The 13,118-nt window shown below is 36.5% G+C and overlaps 2 protein-coding genes across 4 annotated transcripts; one reads left to right on the forward strand and one right to left on the reverse strand.

The window, feature by feature from the left end:
• The first annotated feature begins 299 nt into the window (after positions 1 to 299).
• LOC122319375 (probable protein phosphatase 2C 59) lies at positions 300 to 5,392 on the forward strand. 3 transcript variants are annotated; one of them, XM_043137421.1, is made up of 9 exons: positions 300 to 458; positions 620 to 890; positions 2,052 to 2,179; positions 2,529 to 2,627; positions 2,730 to 2,888; positions 3,884 to 3,970; positions 4,048 to 4,139; positions 4,586 to 4,660; positions 4,939 to 5,392. In XM_043137421.1, exons 2-9 carry the CDS (start codon positions 811 to 813, stop codon positions 5,095 to 5,097), a joined length of 879 nt encoding a protein of 292 aa, XP_042993355.1. In that variant the 5' UTR covers positions 300 to 458; positions 620 to 810; the 3' UTR covers positions 5,098 to 5,392. The 3 variants fall into 3 exon arrangements, with proteins under 3 accessions (XP_042993355.1, XP_042993356.1, XP_042993354.1); XM_043137422.1 differs by having other exon boundaries at positions 412 to 458; positions 804 to 890; XM_043137420.1 differs by lacking the exon at positions 300 to 458 and adding an exon at positions 488 to 547 and having other exon boundaries at positions 804 to 890.
• Positions 5,393 to 10,686: 5,294 nt separating this feature from the next.
• LOC122317999 (zinc finger protein CONSTANS-LIKE 4-like) lies at positions 10,687 to 12,168 on the reverse strand. Its single transcript, XM_043135117.1, has 2 exons — positions 11,317 to 12,168; positions 10,687 to 11,197 (listed from the first exon to the last, which is right to left on the reverse strand). The coding sequence occupies exons 1-2, from the start codon at positions 12,028 to 12,030 to the stop codon at positions 10,874 to 10,876; spliced, it is 1,038 nt and encodes a 345-aa protein (XP_042991051.1). The 5' UTR covers positions 12,031 to 12,168; the 3' UTR covers positions 10,687 to 10,873.
• Between the last annotated feature and the right edge of the window lie 950 nt (positions 12,169 to 13,118).

Below are 13,118 nucleotides of genomic sequence, written 5' to 3' on the forward strand. Positions count from 1 at the left end.
TTTTAACTTATCTCCCGTTACTTCCGAATACAAACAAGGATGAGAAATTGATATTTTCACGCAAAAGATGTAAAGCCAAAAAAGTCAAAACTATCTGTCATGCACTGAGTTAAATAATTAGAAGAAGAAAAAGAAATGGAGAAAAAAGAGTGTGAGGCAGGAAATAAAAAATCTGAAAAAAGAGAAAAGTGAGGAATGTAGCGGAAGGTAAAATAGTGCATGTGAGCCACGTGTAAGGTAGACACTACCGGTAAATAAGAAACACAACTCGCTCATCGCCCAATTTTAGCCTTCAAAGAAAAAAAAACAAAAAATACAAAGTCATTTCCTTTTTTGCGTTAATTCTTTTTTTATTATTATTATTTCGTTATCTGCATTTCATTTTCATTTAAGCGTTAAACCGAAACCTACCTCCCCCTCACCCTCTCACGGCGTTTCATTTCTCTTCCCTCCTTCAGGTAACCCCCCTCTCCCTCTCTCTCTCTCTCTCTCTCTAGAACTTACTCTTATCACACTCCCTGATGAATTCATCTCCTAAGTTCAAAAGGTAAATGCAAAAAATTCAATTATTCACCATGTAATCGTTCAATTTGTTTTTCTTTCGTGTCCATATATGCAGGTCAAATCTGAAAATTAGTAACTTCCGAAATGAAATGATCCCAGTCCCACTAATTTCCATATCATTGCGCTTCATTGGCGTGCGAAAATAGCTTATTTCCTTTCCCATCAACAGCCGCTCGTTCAAATATATTCCTAATAATTTACCTGCTGATTTTCATTTCTCGGCATTCGTAAATTCAAAGCGAAAATATGGGCTATCTCAATTCTGTGCTCTCATCTTCGGGCCAGGTTCATGCCGAAGATGCACCCGTATGCGGCGGGGGCCTCAGGTTTAAACTCTTTTTATCTTTATATGAACAAATTCTTTGTTGGTTTTATAAATTCCAGTGTTTTTGCCTTGCGCGTTATTGAATATATTATGTGCTTTTCGTTGATTTCTTTTTGTATTTGATTGAATATAGCATTCCATTGTGTTTTATTTGCCTTTTGTTGTAGGTTGAGGAACTTTAATGTATTCCTTTGTGAAACCTTTTGTTTATCAAGTAGTTATAGTCAATTATTTTGTATTTATTTTTTTCGAGAATGCTCTCGCTTTTTGCAACCTAAGGATCTTAGTTATGAATATTTATAATTTTTTTTCATCCGGGCTTTTCTTCAAAAGCTAAATTGTCGAGTAGATCTCAGTCCAATGGAGCGATGGGTACCGGTTTTTGTTTCAATTATTTTAAGCGGAAATGAGGTGAAGGAAAATAATTTGTTGTTTATGAATATGCACATTTGCCCCTATCATGTGTTCTCGTTTTTATAATATAATTGCATACTTTATTTGTACTTGGGTTGCAGCCATTGCGCTTAAAGTAAGAAAAGATAGTTTCAAAGATGGCTATGAAGCACAATTAAGAATAGATGGTAAAAGCACAATAGTCAGATATTTCCATACTGGCATACACCACACAGTTGAAGCTTCAATCTTGCTTTCTCATTAGCATTCTTTCCATTAGGGTTGAGATGACCGTATGAGTATGAATATTTTAAATGTCTTAATTATGTTTGCTTATGTCTGCAGCCGGAAGATAGTTCTCTATGGTTTTATCTAAATAGTGCAGAAAGTTTCCTCGTGCTTGTCCTTTGCTTCACTTTTTTTTTTTTTTGATAAGTGCTTCACTTTTAAGTGTATTAATATGCTCATGGGCAATAGCAAACTCAGTCCTATACATGGTAGTCACATTGTGAACCCCTAAATATCCCCATAACTTATGGTTGTACCTTGCTTTGCATTTTTCTGTTTGATAGAGGAGTTTGTTGTTGATATAGATTTTTCCTTTTATCTTTCAGCCAGCAACGTAGAATGGGTTAGGATTTCGACATGAGTATTTGTCTGAATAAATTAACTATAAATCATCCCCCTCTTCCCTCTGTGTGTGTATGTTTGTGTGTGAAGAATGAATCACATATGGTGCTTGTCATGACACATACATATGTTGCAACAGTCAGAATGGAAAATTCAGCTATGGATATGCAAGCTCTCCAGGGAAAAGGTCTTCAATGGAAGATTTTTATGAGACACGAATTGATGGTGTGGAAGGGGAGATAGTTGGCCTGTTTGGAGTCTTTGATGGTATATATATACATCTCTCTCTCTCAAAACACACACATGCATGCAGGGACAGAACCAGAAAATCTGGTTTGGGGGGCCAAGTTATGAAAATATAATTTAGGGGGCCCAAATACTAATTTTCATAGTCTACTCTATAAAAACACCTTTAAATTTTTAATTTTCATCAAATTTTGAAAATTTTGGGAAGCCCCTTAGTAGTTCCACCCCTGCAGGATGCATGCACATGCGCACAAGCACTAGAAAGGGAATTTTTTGCTGCTTATTTAATATTGCCACATTATTATTATTTTTTTCTTTTGGAATATTGAAGATAGATAACAATCCAAATCTCTCCTTTATGGTTGTCCAGGTCATGGGGGCGCCCGAGCTGCTGAATATGTCAAGCAAAACCTTTTTAGTAATTTGATCAGGCATCCAGATTTTATTTCGGATACTAAATCAGCTATAGGTTTGTAGTTCTTATGTATACTGTTATGATGTCTTTCTTAATTTTCTACAGTTTGCTATTTTTAATTTATGTTTTTTCTTATTGTGTTCTTTCTCTGTGCAGCTGATGCATACAACCATACTGACTCAGAGCTTCTGAAATCAGAAAATAGTCAGAACAGAGATGCTGGATCAACTGCTTCCACTGCCATCTTAGTTGGCGACCGTTTGCTTGTTGCAAATGTTGGGGACTCGAGAGCAGTAATCTGTAGGGGCGGTAATGGTAAGGCTCATTGACAATTTGGTATTCTTTATATTTCTATTTTTGACTTTGGTACTTATATGATATGTCCATTACGCCAAGACTAGTCCAGAAACTTGAATGATAAAGGGACTATCTTTCCAGTTCTAGTCATTGTTCTGATGCACACTTACTGGAGTTGTTGATTTTATATGGTCCTTAACATGACAAGAACTTGTTGGGGCTCCATTTAAAGGAACTTTCTGTCCATTATTGGCATTCGTTTCCCATTTCAATTATGTATTCCTCGTAAGGACATGTAACAGAACATCATGTGGTGGATACTAGCACTCCCCTGGTTTTATTGAAATGCCCTTTCTCTGCCCCCAATAATCAAATGGTTCTCCCTCAGTGTTTGGTATGGTAGTGATGCCTATAGTTGATGCATGTTGAATTGATTGTATACATCTTGCTGTACTTTTTGCTCCCCTTGCCTTTTCTTTTCCATATTCAAAACTCCAGTAATATTTTGCAATCAACATCCAAGTAAAAATTTGTAAGAAAAAAGATGTATTATTTTTAATTTTTTAAATATCCCTTTACTTTGCCAAAGCATTTTTTATGTTGATAATTGGTTACTTTTTTCACTGTATTATTGGCCAATATGTTTGTAGTATTTTGTCTTCATTTTTACTCATCAAAGCACTGTGGATCATATCGAATTTTCTGTTCGATTATCATGTGTTGTTAAATCGTGGGTATTATATGATAAGCGTTCTTTGGATGGATCTAATCTCCATCTCCAAAATTTTCTAAGTGATTCCTTCATCATTTTGGAGGCTTAGTTCAATTTTGTTTTTTGGAGTTCTGCTGAAAATTCCAATGATCTATTGCTTGTTTGATAGTGGCCAATAGCTAATCACCCAAAAATATTTCTAAGTTTGTATCTATCACATGTGAGAGATTCTGTTGATAGATTATTTGCTTCCTATTCTTCTTGCTTGTTATGTCACTTGCTTATCATCTTGTGGTTGCAGCCATTGCAGTTTCTCGTGATCACAAGCCAGACCAAACTGATGAGCGGCAACGGATTGAGGATGCAGGTGGATTTGTTATGTGGGCTGGTAAGGTCATATATTTTACTCATAAAGCTTTCTAGTAATCTGGTGAGTGAGTTGCTGACTGAAACTTGTATCATTAGGAACTTGGAGAGTTGGAGGAGTTCTTGCTGTTTCTCGCGCATTTGGTGATAGGCTGTTGAAGCGATATGTGGTTGCTGATCCAGAAATTCAGGTGCCATTTATTAATGTTTACTTTTAATGCTTATCTAATTTAAGTGAAGTGATTGTTTTTTCAATGTGGTAAATGGTTTAAATGAAAAAATTAAGATCAAGAGAGGGGGGTGGAGAAGAAAAATGAAGCTGACAACCTTATTATGTGTATCATCACTACCTTTTTTTGATGCGTAGAAAGTCTATCTTGTTCTCAATATATTTTAACTGAAAGGACATTGACAATATAAAAACTTTATGCTGGTATTTCTCAACTTTCACAACATAACTTAGTATTACATTTCTGCTAGGATAGCAGTTGTCTATTACTGCGAGTCCCTATTTAGAAGAAGGTTTCTTCTGATTGGTATATTTGGTTGGGTAGGCTGCTTCAATCTTGTTTCCCATGGCTCCCATTTTTTAGTTTGTGAGAATAATTAGCAACTGGCATCGTTATGGAACTTGCAGGAGGAAAAGATTGACAGCTCCCTTGAGTTTCTTATCCTTGCTAGTGATGGACTCTGGGACGTTGTCTCAAATGAGGTTAGTCATGCTTTCTGATTCTGGACTTGTTTTTTACCTTTTAATGTCTCGATGATGCCCATTTGGTGCTAAGCTTGAGAGAAAATAAGTAGTTTCTTGTAGTCTACTTAGTTAACGTCATTGAATAGTAATTATTTAAGATTTTGTTTTATCGCCTATGGAAAGAAGGGGGCAATTTGTTGTTTTGAATGGGTATCGGGTTTTCATGACTTTTGAATTGATCAGATCATGTTGGCACTCAAAACTTTTGAATCTCTGGTTCTTTTCTGTTTTCTCAGGAGGCTGTTGAGTTGGTTAAGCCATTTCAAGAGCCAGAACAGGCAGCGAAGAGGCTGATGCAGGAAGCGAATCAGAGAGGTAGCGCAGATAATATTACTATTGTTGTTGTTCGTTTCTTGGTCAATCAAGGGGGTTCCTCTCATAGCAATTATGGGTAAGCACCCTCTTTCAGCTTGGTTGTAGGTTTTGTTTTCCTACAGAGTGGAAGATTGGGTGCAATAAATTGTACTGGGTCGCAGTGATAGAAAATCTTAGTGTTGTACTGTTTAAGGATAGATATGTAAACCCAACTCATGAGGCTGTGTATTGCATATTATCAGCATAGAGCTGTATCCGAAGCTGGGTCTTGAAGGTTGAATGTGGCTACAAAAGGAGACTTTCGGGTTTGAATTTGTAAAGAACCTCCATTTTTTTCTGTTTTTCAAAGAAAAAAATGACCTCAATTTCATCAAATATCCTTACTCAAGGTGGAGGAAAACCATGCTACAGCCGAAGACCTCAGTATTTACAAGAATATACCAAAAGGGCAAAGGCCTAAAACAAAACTGATTCTAACAATCAGAGATACAAAACTGAACACTAATCAAACAAACTATATACAAGAAAGTTATTTACAGAGTCAGGGATGGCAGACCTCTCCATTCGTTGATTTAAGGCAGCAGCTCCTTCCTTTTGCAAAAAATCAGCTATATCTATCTATAAAACAAGTTGAAAAGATAAAAAATAAAAAATAATAGTTGTAGTTGTAAGTGCGCAAGCGTCGTTTAATCATTTTAAAAAAGTTGAATAAATACGTGATTCACATAAAAAAATAATTTTTTAATAATGAATTCTATTCTTTTTTAAAATAATTAAAGGACATTTGCACAGTTGATGACTGTACTCAACTTATGCCTAAATGCCAGCTTAGAAACAACATGATATAGATTTCTTACAACAATTCTACAGCATTATTGGACATATAATCTTGCATGGAGAACTCGTGGAAACAACCAAACTATACCAAGAAGTGGATGCGATTAATTAATGAATAACCAACAATGTGCAAGTTTCCACTTTTGCTTCGAATGGGTTGTAAAACGTGGTCGTATAATAACCTCGATCAGAAAGATGAAATAAATCAATTCGTTGCTTATTTATAAATATCAGTTTGGGCCTTGGTTTAAAAAACAAAGTCATACTAATTCAATTACAATTCCTCTACCATCTAAATCTAATCACAGTCCTCCTTGTATATATCATTAAAAAATATTAGTGTGACTTATAAATGTATCTATTCATATATTTTTTATTTTATTTTTTTTAATGATCAAGAAAATGATTATTATAAATTTCGTGTGCACCCTAACATTTAATGGAGCGCAGCGCCCTATTCATATATATATATATATATATAGAGAGAGAGAGAGAGAGAGAGAGAGAGAGAGAGAGAGAGAGAGAGAGAGAGAGAGAGAGAGAGAGACTCAGATGAATAGAGCAACTCGGCAAGGCATGGAATTTGCCATTACGCACGACGAGCAAACCAAAATGTAATATCTTCATCGTCCTCAGTAAAATACTAAAAATACCACTTAAAAAAAGAAATTAAACTGCAGCACAGGTAGGCCAAAAATCAAGAGACAGTTGATGGCTACCTCTGTTAGATTATATATATATATATATATATAGAGAGAGAGAGAGAGAGAGAGAGAGAGAGAGAGAGAGAGAGAGAGAGAGAGAGAGAGAGAGAGAGAGAGAGAGAGAGAGAGAGAGGGTGGGGGGGGGACTCAGCTGAATAAAGCAACTCTGCAAGGCATGAAATTACGTACGACGTGCAAACCAAAATATAATATCTTCATCGTTCTCAGTAAAAATACCACTTAAACAAAAGAAATTAAGCTGCAGTGCAGGCATGCGCACATGGAGAGATGGTTAATGGCCGCCTCTGTTAGGCTATATATATATATATATATATAAAGAGAGATAGGACTCAGATGAATAAAGCAACTCGGCAAGGCATGGAATTTGCCATTACGCACGACGAGCAAACCAAAATTTAATATCGTCATTGTCCTCAATAAAAATACTTCTCAACAAAAGAAATAAATTGCAACACAGAACATGGAGAGGCAGTTAATGATTGCCTCTGTTACGAGAGAGAGAGAGAGAGAGAGAGAGAGAGAGAGAGAGAGAGAGAGAGAGAGAGAGAGGCTCATATAAATAAAACAACTCGGCAATGCATGAAATTTGTCATTCCGAACGACCAGCAAACCAAAATGAACTCGGTAAAAATATTACTCAACAAAAGAAATTAAGCAGAGGCAGCCGGACATGAAGAGATGGTTAATGGCTACCTCTTTAGACGGAAGGGATCGACTGTACATTCTGCACTCCATACGGGCTTCAGCTTTTTATAGCATCGATTGTCCTTTCTGTTTTCATTATTGTTTCAGTGGGAATTGGAAATGCAAAGTTGTCTGCCTTGCTTACCAAGGCATGAATATTTAAAGATGATGAAAACGCATGCGTACTTTGACTACTTGACCTGTATATTTTTCTTAAACATTAATATACAAATATTTGATTTACATTAAAATTTTATATATTATAATATATCTAACCTATTATTCAAAACAGAAATATACCTAACATATTATTTTAAACTACTTTAATTTATAGACAGAGTAACGGGTCAAAGTTGCCTACCTTGTTTACCAAGACATAAGTATTTAATGATAATAAAAACATAGACTATCTCAGCATTTGTATATTTTTCTAATCTTATGTATAGAAGACTAATGCTACGAATAAATTTTGTGTGCAAGTAAATAATAATTTTTTAAAAATAAATTTTACTTTATTTCCAAAAGGCTTGCGCACCAAGTTATCAAAATCATTTTTAGATGATAATAATTTTTGTTTTTCATATGATACATTAAATATATTTTATAATAAAAATAATTTTACAATTTGAAACAACACATCAAGTTATGTTAGTTTATAAATTTATTTTTATGTAATCTTTTTGTGACTAAACCAATTCTCACAAAATAAAAATGAGAAATGATATTTGTAGTTTTAGTATGTGTAAGCTCTGCACACTCCATTTGTAAAAAGTGGATAAATTTGAGACCCCCGTGGCATTTTTTTTAATAATGGACCATACTTTTTTCATAGAAAATATGTGGGACGACTAATGAGACTTACATACTTTAAAACTGTATTTAACACTACTCTTATCCTGACATTTTTTCTGGAACAAACTGATAATGGACTCTTGCAGATACACTTGTTGAAGAAGTATTGTATTGGCACTCTACTGATATGATTGGTTGTATCAATTTTTTTTTAATATTCAACCATCACATCAGTAGAGTGTGCAAAAGAGTACGCAAAAGTGACTAAACATAAAATTTTTGGAAAGATAACGATATACTTATTACTTTTTTACTATCTATTTAATACTTTATAATGTATTTAAATTTTTTATTTATTTTTATTATTATTTTTTAAAATTTTTGTTAACATCCTTAATCATTAAGAAAAAATTAAAAAAATATACAACTTCACTAATAGTCACTTCCTTAACTATTAAATAATTTTTTTTAAAATAGTAAAAAAAAAATACTAAAAAGATAGTAAGCTATCATTATTCTCAAATAAATAAATAAAATCTATATACAATTGGTGGGTGCAGTCGAAATGAAAACGTCCGACGGTTTGTACAGATGGTCACACTTTCTTACTCCTTTCTCTCCATTAATTCCTCCCACGTGCAGTCACTTTCTTCCTCTCTTTTTCTCTCCACTTTCTTCCTCACTTTCTGCTTGCTACCTCCAAATCCTGTTTCTCGTTTCCTCTTTGCGAGTCCAAAATAGCCCTGGTAGTGAACAAGGAGTCCCAGCACATTCTGCATGTGCTGAACACCAACGTCGAGGGAAAGTAGAAGATTATGTTCACCCTCACCTCTATCAAAGGTATTGATCGCCGCTTAGCCAACATCGTCTGCAAGAAGGTTAATGTCGACATGAACAATAGAGCAGATGAATTAACTGTTGTTAAGCTGGACAAACTCATGGTTATTATTGCCAACCCTCAACAATTCAAAATCCTATACTGGTTTTTGAGGCTTTTATGGAACAACCGCACCTATCTTACTCCCATGTTGTAATACTCAGAGAGAGAGAGAGAGAGTTGCTTGAGATAAAATCTGGAAAACACGCTAGTGTACAAAGAAGGAAAAAAAAATAACTTATCCAGAACCAATAGATAGATCTATTAAAAAAAGTTGGACAAAAGATATAAAACCAGCCACAAAATAATTGATCTTAGAAAAAAACAAGGAAAGAGAGAGAGAGAGATGAGAAAGAAGAAACCAGAGAAAAAAAAATTTTAGAAAAGAGAAAAAGAGATGTCTAATTTACTTTTGTACTTTTTACTTTTTTTTATTCATCACGTTTATCTGCAGCTTTTATACGCCGACTATACGTAGAAAAATTACAAATAAATTATAAACAAATCATATTTATATATGCTGCTGTTCGACATTCATGTTTCGCATGCAAATTATCCCTATCTTTCTTTCATTTCCCATTATTTCTCCTCAGATTACAACACTCTCTAGAAATCTTGGCTCTCTATCTCCCTACTTCATGCCCTCAAAATACTCGAATTAATGCTGCGGCTCCTCTAATGACATCACAGTCTTCACTCTCCATCTCCCTACTTCATATCCTCCGATGACATCACTGTTTTTAACCTCCATCTCCATCTCCTTCTCCTTCTCCGTCTCCCTATATCGTGTCAACACTCCTTATTGTTTAAAGATAGGTCTTGCTGCATATGATTGAAGTCCAAATTCAACCATGTTCGTCATTCCCACCTCATTTCCCTTGAACTCCTCTCAGCTCTCCTTTATTTTATGGAAAAATCTAATTACAAGTACAATTGTGTATTAATATGTACACTAATTTATTGTGATTGCTTAAAAAGTATATTTTATTGAAAACAGTACTAATTTAAATTTTAAGTATAAAAGAATCAATATTGATACGTAGATTAATACGTGACTTTGCTTGTATGTAGCAAAAATCTTATTTTATATCATCTTCGTACGACTGTTGCTCACAAGAAGTTTGGATAACATTAAAAAGGCAGATAGATTCAATCATTGATGCATCTTTTTTCTTGTTATTCTAAAAAGAGAGCATGGATTAGAGAATCTCCTTTGTATTGGTGCTGCAAGAATTTTTGTGAAGAAAAAATTTTTGGGACAGTTTGATTTGGGACAATTAAGGAGGTGGAACATGGATTGGATTGGGAGTGGCACTAAAGAGAGGGAGAGATGAACAAAGTGAAACAGTAAACGGATTCAAGAAACACTACGATAGAGCAGGTGGTTGGCGATAACATGAATGCATCCATGTACAGAAATGAGATGCTCCTCGGTCTGAATGAGGTTATGTTTTAAGATTTGAGTAGCGAGTAAAAATCCCAACCAACCAAACTGTACTGTACAGATGTCATCCTAATTTTGATTTAATCATAAACTAATTAGTATAATATTGATTTAATCGTACCCTGCACTCGCAGCTTACCAATTGTAATTCAGATATTGATACCATTCCCACTTACAATTCAGAGCGTCACCAAAAGTTCATTACCAAAATAAATAATAATAAAAAAAGGGCAAGAGAGGAGAGAGAGGAGAGCCTCTCCATTCGCAGCACCACCACCACCGCTCTGGAGTTCATTTCATTACATATATATTAAAAAAAAAGAAAAAAAAGAGCAATATTCATTACTCACTAGTCATTACTACAGCATTAACATTAATTTTGTAGTCTACAAAATCAACGGTCAGCATTCCATGCCATCAAACTCCATCCAACAACAACTATATACAATACAGCCGTTATGAATTTGACGGGTTCACAATTACTGCATAATTTCTACTTAAAACGACGGCACCACTCCGTAACCGCACAAACGATCAACGTCCGATCCCATGTCCGATCGCTTCGCGAACCTCCCTTTTATTCGTGGCCTCGTCTCCGCATACGCTTTTCGCGACGCGTATCGGATCGTCTTCTCGAACTTTCGGTTCTTCCTCTTCTCTCTGTACCTCAGCACCCTCGCTTCACGATCCGCTGCTGAGATCTGAACTGCCCGATTTGCTGAATCGGTTACGGTGCCCATCGGCTTACAGTATGAATCCGACACATCCGTCACGGTGCTGCCATCTGGCACGACGCCCACGTCCATGGAGGAGGAAGACACCTGAGAGTGAGAGCAAAGTACGGGTTCAGAAAATCTCTAGCCGAGGAATCTATTTTGAGCAGCTGCGAAAAAAATGAATTACCGATTGGTTGCTCGATCAGAAAAGATAAGAAACTTACGCTGTGACTCAGACACTGAGCGTTGTACCCATAAACATAGGGCTTGGAGCCCGAGAAATCCATGTCGAAGCAGTGGTGATCACTCATCAACGGAGGCTGATGAACGCTCTTGCTCCGTACGGGTACAACTCCGTCAGTACCCGAACTGTTCTGCTCCTGAGCTTCCGACTTCGGATCCACAGGCCCGTAGTCCAGATTCAGATACGGATCCATGTCCGGGAAGACATACTGACCGGTATTCGGATCCGGATTCTCCATCACCTTATTATTGTTATTATTATTGTGACTCTGGTTGTTGTTGGGAGGAGGGTTGGGAAGCAACCAAGAGGCAGCCTCGGCCTCTTCCCTACTAACGTCATCATCGCCCTCGACGTCCGATAAGTAATCGTCGTGGAGGAACTTAACGGCAGCTCCGGCTTTGACGGAGTCGTAGAAGGGGGTGACGGGTACGCGCTCGTGGCGGCTGGCGAGTGGGTTGGCGGAGTGAATGTCGCGATCGCAGGTGACGCACAGGGCGGCAGCATCGGCCTTGCAGGTGACGTGGGCAGGTGCCTGCTCACAGACTTCGCAGAGCCAGACCCGCGCGTGTCGGGAGGCGAGCTTGTTGGCAGCGTGGATTTCAGAGTCGCAGCCCTCGCAGAGGAAAGCCGAGTCGGCTCGGCAGAAGAGAGTGGCGGTGGCCGATTTGCAGGAGTCACATAGCTTGGACGCCATAATAATCAAAACACACGCTCTATCCCCCCACCTCTGTACTGTCTGTAAGCACTGCTGAGTATTCCTTCCCCCCTTCCTTTTCTCTCTCTGGTCTAGGTTTGTGGTGGTGGTTGATTATGAGTAATTAATTGGGTCTATCTTGTGGCTTGGGAGATCTGGTGCGTGGCCAATGGAGGAGAGACGCGTGTGAAATGGGTTAGCCAAATAAATGGACTTTGTATGTCTTCTTATTATTATTGAGTAGAAAATTGGTGTTGTAGGGGCCCACGTGAAGGGGAGGTGAGTGTTTGGTTTTGCAGGGAGGAGGATGGATGAAGAGGACAAGTGGATCCCACGGGAGTGGCAAGTTGGTATTCCAGATCGATCTGTACTGACCTTCGCTTGCATTTATCCTCGTGAAGAAATTCTCGCTTGGGCTGTGGCCCATGCTAATGGTAAAAATGCTTTCTCATATTTGTCAATTTGATAGTTTTTTTTTTAATTATTTTTTTCTTCTTTAGAAAATAGGATATTTAGTTATAGATAAACTAACCTTACAATATATAAGTTCAATAGGATAGAAATTTTTTATAATCTTTCTAAAATCAACACACATTACAACATAAAGTAAACAAAATAAAGGAGATAATTGGAGTCAAAAGATTGGCTCCCATCCAATTCTCATAAGGAAAAACTGCTTGATGATAGTTTTAAAAAAATATGATGAACAAACTATTAAACTATAACTAAAAGCTGTAATACAAAGGCTTATGCTGTAATGTGTTAATCTGGACTGGCTGGAATAAATTATCATATCTACTTTCATTAAATCATTGGTTAGGAAAATCGGTAATAAAGTGTAGTATCAAAAAATTATGACAAATCGCTAATGAGAAGGTGTTATTAGTGGTAACGGCACGTGCAAGTTATCGCGCCACATCTGGAGAGAGGAGACCACTTTCAATTTGATGTTAAAAGAAAGTAAGATGCTATTCTCACTATTATTATCATTTTTTAAAAACTCCTATGTAATGCTAAATATTAGAAAATCAGCAAATGGTATTAAATATATTTTTAATAATTTAATATTACATTATGGGATGATGCAA

Source organism: Carya illinoinensis, chromosome 8 (assembly GCF_018687715.1).
Source record: "Carya illinoinensis cultivar Pawnee chromosome 8, C.illinoinensisPawnee_v1, whole genome shotgun sequence".
In the NCBI taxonomy this organism is placed as follows: Eukaryota; Viridiplantae; Streptophyta; class Magnoliopsida; order Fagales; family Juglandaceae; genus Carya; species Carya illinoinensis.

Excerpts from the sequence above, each read along its gene's own strand:
- LOC122319375 (XM_043137420.1), top strand. The coding sequence starts at position 522 with ATGAATTCATCTCCTAAGTTCAAAAG. Across the intron at positions 2,180-2,528 it reads CCTGTTTGGAGTCTTTGATG|GTCATGGGGGCGCCCGAGCT; the intron begins GTATATATATAC and ends ATGGTTGTCCAG. Across the intron at positions 4,661-4,938 it reads GGGACGTTGTCTCAAATGAG|GAGGCTGTTGAGTTGGTTAA; the intron begins GTTAGTCATGCT and ends CTGTTTTCTCAG.
- LOC122317999 (XM_043135117.1), bottom strand. The coding sequence starts at position 12,030 with ATGGCGTCCAAGCTATGTGACTCCTGCAAATCGGCCACCGCCACTCTC. Across the intron at positions 11,198-11,316 it reads CTCAGTGTCTGAGTCACAGC|GTGTCTTCCTCCTCCATGGA; the intron begins GTAAGTTTCTTA and ends TCTCACTCTCAG.